Source organism: Grammomys surdaster, unplaced genomic scaffold (genome assembly GCF_004785775.1).
Source record: "Grammomys surdaster isolate TR1022 unplaced genomic scaffold, NIH_TR_1.0 225, whole genome shotgun sequence".
In the NCBI taxonomy this organism is placed as follows: Eukaryota; Metazoa; Chordata; class Mammalia; order Rodentia; family Muridae; genus Grammomys; species Grammomys surdaster.
In genome coordinates this window covers 4,113,308-4,122,984 of record NW_021604670.1, presented here as the reverse complement: position 1 = coordinate 4,122,984, position 9,677 = coordinate 4,113,308, and the positions used below count along the sequence as shown (strand labels likewise).

The window sequence follows — 9,677 nt, the reverse complement described above, 5'->3', positions numbered from 1 at the left end:
GGAGGAGGAGAGGGGAGGGGAGGGGAGAGGAGAGGAGCAGAGAGGAGAGGAGAGGAGAGAAAATGAAAGGAGAGGGGAGGGGAGAGGAGAGAAACTTCATAAAAATATGATTAAACATTTGTTTAGAGGGAAAAACACAGAATTTTTTTTAAAAATCAATACAGATTTCAACTCCTCGGTCCCTTATTATGGAGATTGTAAACTGCTGTTTGAACAGTTTTGGCTCTGCTCACTCTGTGACTCTATTAAGGATGCTGAAGGACATTTAGTTGGTATATCTTAAGGTCTTAGCTATATCATATGACTGTATGAAATAAGCACCATTTCCTGCTAGTAAAATGAACAGATATGAGCGATAACCCCAGGAAATTACAGAATCATTCCTGGCAAAGATATATTTTAGTATCAGCTATGTCTGTAGCTTTAATTTATTTAATAAACATAAGCAGATGAGTCAACACTACCAAATTGTTTTAAAGTCAGTCAAATTATTTTCTGTTCAGTTAGTTTATTTAGTCCATTTATAACTGTTTTACCTCAATATAAGTAACGGTCTTCTGGGTATAGAGTAAAGGTGCCATTCAGTTAAGACAGCAACCAATAAAGAAATATATACATGCACACACACACACACACACACACACACACACACACACACACACATCGTATGCTAGCCTGACGAATTTTCTACCAGTAACTTTTAACTCACAGTGACTTTTTATTAAACACAGCAAGACTATCCTCAAACACTTTTTCAGTAGTTTAAAATGTATTTGATTAGCAACTCGCCTGTCACCTTGGAAGAAATGGAAATATTTTGCTAACAGATTTTGAGCTTTAACAATGTTAATAAAGGTGGAAAGAGCCTGAGGGAACAAAGGCTACTCAGGTCCTAGAGGTCAATGACAAGGCAGAGAGGAAGTGAGAATACCTTCAGCTGTTGTCAGGACTGGTCTGGGTACAGCTGGCGCATTCTCAGATTCAAGCCTTTTAATACAGAGTGATACATATCTTGGCATACCTATACATAGGAATTCTGGAAAATTCCACGGCAGTCACACTACCAAACAGTTTTTAATTCAAAATTTGCAGGAAACAGGCCATTGATATACTATCCCTGGATTTAGGAATGCAAATTGCATAGATTACCTAGGAGCTCACTGTGAAAATTCGTCTTCCCTGAGGGCAATCTACCTTCAGGCTTTAAGAATGACTCTGCAGTCCAGAAAAAATTTAGCATCATGCATTGACAATCTGTTGTAGATCAAGGAGATGCTGATTAAGTTGTAGATGAGAGGGGCTGATATTCCAGTTCCTACACATGAAATGAAATAATTTACCAGCAGTGTTACCAGCAGTGAGTTGTTTTCTCACAGATGGAAGCTTTAAACAGCTGAATGTACACTCTGACACTCTATTGTCTCCTGGTTAGAGTTCAGGACACTGTCTGTTCCACAGGGAAAGCAGCCAAGTGATATATATATATATATATATATATATACACACACACACACACATATATATTTACAAATGTTATGCAGTGCAACCCAACTCCTAGGCCACCCTAGAACTGGAGAGCAGATAACTTATAGTCACTGTGCCTCCCTACTGAGGGGACCACCCTCCCTGGATGATAGCCTTTTCTTACCTATTGTCAGATCTGGCACTGGAAGGATTCTATGCAAGATTCTTGACGTCAGGCTCAGGACTTGTTATTCTCTTAGATTCTGTCAATTTCGTTTTTTACATATTATATAGGATATTTTCCTATTATTTAGAATGATTTTTAGGACTCTTTTCACTGGGTAGTAAATAGATCATTTCATTTTGAACATATTGGAAGACGAGCAAGTGAAAGAGTATTTCAGAAAAGCTGTCGTTGCAGTACTCTTTAATGTATCCACTAGAGGACTCCTCTCACTCTCTGTGGCCTCTGGCATTTGATGCTTATCTAACTCTTGAGTTGAGCCACTGGCTACATATCAGCGTTAGAACGAAAACATTCCCCCTACTTTGAACACCTCCTGCTAGTTCAATAAAGCAATGTTTAAATAACTGAACTGGCTTCAATGAACTGTACTTGCCATTTTTTCCTGCTTCTTAGCTAGATAAAATGGAGATAATTATGAAGTGGATGAGCAGGTTTAATGAGAGCCAGTTTCTTTTGGTACACTCCTGAAGCAGCAATCTTCATCTGTTTGGCTTTTGAAGAGCAACAATTATAATCACTTAAACCCCCAAGGGGAACAAAAATAGAATTTACATTAGCATATAAAATATACAGCTGGATTGGGCAAGCCTACAAAATTCTGGGGAAATCGGTCTACTCTGAATGCTATTCAAGCACACAAGTAAAATGAGTTTGAGAGTATTTTACATACTTCCTTCCTATAAAATAATACACGTAACAGTGATGAGAGGGCAGAGTATTTTACATACTTCCGGCCTGTAAAATAATACATGTAACAATGATGAGAGGGGTTTCCTAAAAAGGAACACAGGGAAATACATTTTTTTTAAAAAAAAAAATGGTTTCCAGGAGAGAATCCCAGAAGGAAGGGCTCCAGTGTGTTAGAAGAGTATCAGAGAGCGACTATATGATGTTATGCACACCAAGTCTGAAGTGGAGAGTTTCCACAGTAAAACTACACACAGCTGCTAGCTTCAGAAAGATGCAGGATGGTTTGAACTTGACCAACAGTGAAAATCAATCCGAAGGAAGGAAACTTTCACATCAGCAACACTTCCTTCTTCTCAGGCAGATATGCAATAATACAAAGAGACCGAAACTGGTTTAAAGCATCTTTTAGCTCAGTCGCTCTCCCATACCGTCTTTATTACACCCCCTGTTACAGAGCCCTGCTCATAGCCAGTCTACCTCAGCACTTCTGTATTTAATTACTTTCGCTTGTGAGTCTCTTGTACAGTTTGCAAGATCTATTCTTTTCTTCTTCTTCTTCTTCTTCTTTTTTTTTTTGGTTGAGCATAGAAGAATAAAAATGGAGCTTGTGCTGAATCCATTATGCCACCAGCAACAAAACACTAACATAATCAATATATTAAAGGCTTTCCTGGCTGTGCACATTTGTCAAAGGCAGTGTGTCTGAGGAATTACACTAATGAATCTCGGAAAAGTCAACATCCTATGCAGGAAGCTTGCGCACCCTCCTAAGTGCATAACTATGTAATGGCAAGAGAAATGTATATTTCCATCTTTCTGAATATCATTTCAAAATCCATTATTCTACTTTTTTAGCAGAAAGAAAACACACAAAGTCCATGTGCAAAACTGAGAAGCCTCCACAAAAGCCAAGGTAATACCAAGTGGTAGGCATTATACTGGTGGGACTCCCTCTACCTCCCTAAAGAAAACTGGTACCTAACTTCTGATGTTGTTGGTCTCACTGCATATAAACATTAGGTGACATATCTACCTCAGAGATGGGTTGCCCACTGCTTGACATCATGGTCTCATTTTCCAGTGGGGCATTCCCATGGATGCTCTAGCATTGCATATAACTAGGCAATACGCTTTGATTTTTGTAGAGCAAAGTCTTTTATTCATTTGTATTCTCAGATACAGTGGCCTCCAATGTGGCCTCAGCAGTAACAGGCAAACATATACCTGCCCCCCCAACACACAAAACAAAATCAATGCTACAAAATCAGGTTCAGTGCTGATAGATTAAGCCCTGAGATGTTAGAAATGCAAGCCTAAATGCCTACAGCAATCTTAGATCTCATTATCTTTAATAAAGGATAACGTTAATTTTTAAGACTGTATTAAACATTTATAATATTAATCAGCTCTTTAAACGACTTTTTTTGGAGACATTAAGAAAGCTGGACTCTTCCTTCTTAATGGAAATGATCTCCAGTCTCATTAACTTTATAATCTCTATTTCAAGGAATGTTCACCATTGCCACTTCCTTTCCAAGCTTCCCCAGAGTCCTTCAAGGGTAGTGGCATCTAGTTTGCATTACTTCATGAGTTCTTGGTTAAAACTTTCATATTCTCAGAAGTATTGAAAATCCACAACATGTAACTCGTCTAAGACAATGTGTAATGCTTTCCTCTTCAAAGAAGTTATAGAGATAACTGAAGGACCCAAGGACTAAGGAAGGACTTTAAGATGCTTCTGGCTTTTCTTCTCCTCACTTTGAAGATATTTAATATTTTTCCTACTCTTCTTTTCAAGACATTGTAACTTTGGATGAGGTTGTGAGAATACAGGAGTGGAGAGCTTAAGGAAAGAGGTCCCATAGACTTGCTCTAACACAGTCTCAGTCTTTAGTTAGTAAATAGTCTCATTATTTAATACAATTAATTTGCATGGTACCTATTATCCCTTATGTTTAAAGTTGAAAAGGGCTTTAATAATTTAATTTTTCTCTTTTACTTTCCATCTGATCCATTTCATTTATATGCACAGTTACAGGTATTTATTATTTATATGGACAGATTTTTTTAATTTTGATGAATTTGAATAGAAAGAAAATATGTCTAAGACACAGAGTTTTTATTTTAGTACATAATATAAATTTCCAAATTACGGATATGATAGTAAATTTATGAAAACATTTTAACATTTAAAACAGAGAAAAAACTTTACTGAGGGTTTTGTTTCAGTTTTGTTTTTGTGGGTTTTTGTTGTTATTGTTGTTTGGTTGGATTTTTTGTTTTTTCACAAACAACCAAACTTAATTTCTTGGGGATAAAATTTGACCAGTCTTTCAAGATATGTGCTGAAGGGCCAAGATGTAATAGAACTGAATTTTAAATATATACATATTCAAGCCTCTGTTAGAGTGTTTTTCATCACAGAGGGCCTTGGGGTGTACTGAGGCAGGGTCCAACATACACAGTTGTAGCTCAGGCTGGTTTGAAACCCAGCATGTTGGGCTAAGAATCTATCATCTTTTATTACTTAAAAACGAACTATTGACTAGGGTTCTATTTGAAACTTTTAACTTTTTGTGTAACTTTCTGCTTTGATGATTCTCTTAGTTCAGGAAATAAGGACAGTTTATAAAAGGGAGGCTGCTGAGTTACTGAATAACTGACGTAGAAACCAACAATGTCAAGGTGAAGGCTTCATTTAGGGAGTCTGATTGAGGAGAGATAATCATTGATCTCCTACTTATAAAATCATATGGGATTTTATTACTTTGGAAAATTCTATCATAATTCAATTTCCAAGTCTTAAAAATTAAATCCTGTTTAAGTTGCTAGCAACACAAAATACCTCATTTAGTTTTAGGTTTCAGTTTAAGGAAAATTATATTTTCCTTTTATTTAAATAAGAATTGTGGAAATTTATTTTAAAATACTGTGCCATTATAAATGAGCTATTATTCTTATGTTTTGTTTTAATGGTGGACAGAAGATACAATGAATTCTCCATAATTAATAAACAAATTCTCCATAATTAATATCCCAGAGAAGAAAGCACCCATCAAACCAAGTTACTTCATCTAAAGTCAACTGGAAGATGTTGTTGAAAATATTTTAATTATTTTTTTGAAAAAATGTTCTTGTCATGCAAACTATAAAAATTATTGGAGATTATGTTGGTTTTAAATGTCTTTTAAGTCTAGAAGACTACTTTGTATTTTTCTATTTGATTCACAATTTGTTTCATTTTGAACCTAAGTTTAGAATATAACAGTTTTTAATTCAAATCCTCTCATATTTTTTATGACCTGTCTGACGTTAAATATGCAAGTATAGGGGCCACATAAACCTGCTACTCACAGTATTGTACGTAAACTGAGATCATATATACAAAACACTCACCCATATAACTATATCCTCACAGCTAAACTACTTAATATATAACAATATATAACTTAATATATAAGATAAATGTTGAATTTAATGCTAATGAAATCATAAAGATTACTACCTTTGTACCTCAAAAATGCAAATGTTGGAGTCTAAGGCATGGCTCACTGGATAAAGGTGCTTGCAGCCAAACCTGTCTACCTGAGTTCCATCCCCAGAGCCCATGTGGTGAAAGGAGAGAACTGACTCATGCATGCTGCTCTTTCACCACCCACATGTACACTCTATCTTTCTCCTGAATGTCTTAAACAGATACACACACAAGTCAATAAACCAAAAAAGTAAATGTTTGAAAAATGATGGTGTTGCTGGAAAAACAGCTTAGTGGTAGAATTCTTGTCTAGCATACACGAGCCCTTTGGTTCAATCCCCAGTATTTCATGCCCTACGAATCATAAAGAAGTCAAATCTACTATGCATTTGACATACCATGATTTACTGTCTGTCTTGTCTGCCTCACTTCTACTTCCCACATCTTAGCTACTTCTTATATATAAATAATCACTTAAATAACCATATTAAAAGAAGCAATGACTATTTGTCATACTTTTAAGAGTTTTCTTCTTGGGGCTAAAGAGATGGCTCAGCAGTACAGAGCACTTGTGGCTCTTCCAGAGGACTGGGGTTTAGTTCCTAGCACCCACATGATGGTTCACATTCATCTATACCTCCAGTTCCAGGAGATCCAACACCCTCTTCTGACCTCTGTGGGCACAAACTACAAATGTAGCATAGATACATGCATGCAGGGAAAACATTCATATATACAAAATAAACAAATCTAAAAAAAAATAAAGTATTTTTTTACTTATGAGCATTAAGTTTCTACTTATGAGAGATGATGTTTCTGGTACTTTAAAATGTATTTGCATAGACTAAGGTTGAAAGAAAATATCAGAATATGGTCTCTATGTACCTAATATGCTAATAATGCCTAAAAACAACATTATATATTTTATTGAAATATGTATTTATATATTTTATATATAATTTAACTATTTTAATGTTTTAGAAAAAAAGTTACAATATTACATTCTGCTGTGAGGAAATTTCCATGCATATTTAGCAGCCTTAACATTGGCATAGAACTACCGAATTATTGAGGGAAAATACCAGAAATGATTGAAGTTACCTAAATTCTTAAGTTAGTATTTTTTTTTTGTAAGTATCTTTAACTGAAACACTATTTTCAGTGTGTAGATGGAAATCCACAGTAAAGCTGGAGACTGATTTGAGACAGAATGTGGTTAAGAGAACTGTTAATTAAGGGTATTTTTCTCAATTAAAGTCTCAAACAAATCTATTTTTATCTATGTACAGGAGACATGTTTAATTACAATTATCCATAAAGTGGAAAATAATAGATTCTTACTTTAATATTGTGTACATACATGCAGTTCAATATATTTATTTAAAGTCTCCAGATAATGCTAATACAGTTTGAGATTAATCATAGAGTTAAATAGCTAAGGAAATGGAGTAGTACCAGCCAAAATGAATAATGTCTGTAGAACATCGCTAGCTGGCTGACTGTGTTCTAAGAACACTACTAGTTGGCTATCTATGGTGTAACATCAGCTCCACAAAAAAGCAAACTTCCCTATTGATGTCCTGCTTCCCCAAACATGTAATACTGAATTCTAAACTTCGGAGATGTTTTTCCCCACATAATTTACTGAACTGACTTTTTTATTGACACAGGAAGTAGTTTAATTGGCTATTGAGTTTAGAAGGTCTTACTGAAAACAGTAGCTTTGAGACTTGGAAAGCTGATTTTGGAAGGAATCTCTTTGCTGTGAGAGTTACTGGGAAGTAACCTCAACTTGTGTAAAATAGTGAATAGGTCATTTGTTAAAATAGTTATTAAAGATGTGTACAAAAATTCATTCATCTGTATCATTGTATACTCTAAAAGTATTTTTTTGTTTATAATTACTGAAAAAAAACCACTTTAAAATGGATCTTGAGAATCATAGAAATAATCACCTCAGCACACACAGAAATTAAAGTTAAGAGACTCAAGAAAACAAGAACAAATTCCTTTCAAGGGGCATCTTTGTTTCTATGGTATCATTCACATTTGAAAACTCATATATGTGGCTTTTCCTTATCAGACAGTATACAGCTCCATTTCAATATAGGAATTTCTATGGCAAAAGCCCTAGATAAGTAAAAGAACAACTAGCTCCACAAAATAATAATAATGATGATAATAATAATAATAAATAAGATCTAGCCCGAGTTTAGACTCCTCCAAAACAGAAGTTGAGTCCTTTTCCCAACTTAGAATTGTTAACTTTGCCATACCACAAATACTGGATTGGATAGCCATTATCAGAAAATGAGATCAAAAAGTAAAACTAAGGAACTATTTCCCAGAATTTACCTCCAATTTTAACACAGATAAAGCAACCTGGCATGTTGAAAGGACCTGTGCTTTTCCCCATTACTGGGAATGGAACACTTAACGCTACTAAGGCAAGGAGAGTAAGAAACACCTTCCTCTTACCTCTGAGGTCCCCCAACTTCCTATATGCAGTATTTGGTTCTCATTCAGGATTTAAAAATCTAAGAATGATGGCCTCTTATGATGCTACCTGAGGAAGAAAGGGGGGTGCACTCAGGGAAGGCGTCTGAGGTAGCTTCAGGGGCTGGGGAAGACCCCATTGTTCTTTTCTCTGTTAGAATCATCGGGAATGCCCCAGAGAGTCTGTTAAGTTTCAGGGGTCTTTAAGAAACAGACAATATCCTAGTTCCCTGGGTCCCCTTTCCTACTGACTGTCAACTCTCACCTACTTTAAATGCATCAAGGCCATTGGCAACCTAATAGTATCAAAAAAGCACAGAACTTGTCTACTGACCATTGCAAAGAGAGAAAATGAGAAAAAACAAAACAAAACAGAAATAGTGGTTTTGTCTGTCCATTTAGTCACCCCCTTTTCCCAGCCCCCAACCCTTTGTGTGTGAATCCCTTTACACCACCCACAGACAGAGCATACCAGAAGAATGATAGTTTTTGGTTTAAAAGTTCACTTACCACAGCAATCTCATATTGCTTTGTCATGCTTTTTTTGCACTTAATTTTTCAAAACTGCTTTTGCTGGGCGCAGAACTGGGAAGGCAGGACTAAGGTATCTCTAGTAATCACAACAAAAAGGAGAGAGCATTCACCAATCAGAATTACATTTAAATGCACAATCAAACCCCTGAGCAAGATGCAGGGTTCAGACCACACCAGGGTGGAGGAGGGGGGTGGGAGGTGGGAAAGCCAAGCTAACAAAAGGTGAGAGGGAGAGTTGAGTGGTTGGGGGGGAAATTGATCCTAGCCGCCTTTTGACCGAAGACTGGCTTTAAACCGCCAGCATCACCCCCGCCCCCAGCACCCTGAGATTACCCGAGCGACCGGCACTTGCCTCCAGCCAGTTCAAGTGCACAACGGGAAAGCCCCATCTAAGTTCTCTAGCCCTGCCACGGTCTTCCAAAGTCTGGCGGGTTCCTTCAGGAAAACACTTCCAGATTCATCCGTCCACTTGAGGTCCGGGCTTAGAAGCTGCTGCAGCCCCGGCTGCTGCTAGCAGCTGCTAAGATCCTTGCAGTCTCCTGTCTCGGTCGTGCTGCACAATAGCCCCGGCTGGGTGCACCTCATTAAGCCAGTCCGAGAGCCCCAGGAACAGGCAAGCTGCGAGACAGCGCGGCCTCTTTGTAATGACTGTGATGGATGCAACCGAAGGGTGGGGTCTGGGTGGGTCAAAGCGGTTAATGACAGTATGTATCATTTTGTCTGTCCTGGAGATAGAAGCCCCCCGCCCCCGTGTGTGTGTGTGTGTGCGAG

The 9,677-nt window shown here is 37.1% G+C and overlaps 1 protein-coding gene across 1 annotated transcript in view; it reads right to left on the bottom strand.

The window, feature by feature from the left end:
* The window catches only part of Elavl2 (ELAV like RNA binding protein 2), a 152,377-nt gene extending 142,950 nt beyond the window's left edge, over positions 1-9,427 (bottom strand). Inside the window, exons 1-2 of the mRNA XM_028773336.1 lie at positions 9,259-9,427; positions 8,883-8,982 (exon numbers count right to left, since the gene is read on the bottom strand). Of these exons, the coding sequence (XP_028629169.1) occupies positions 8,883-8,909 (27 nt within the window). The 5' untranslated portion in view covers positions 8,910-8,982; positions 9,259-9,427. The remainder of the gene's footprint in view (positions 1-8,882; positions 8,983-9,258) is intronic.
* Positions 9,428-9,677: the final 250 nt, after the last annotated feature.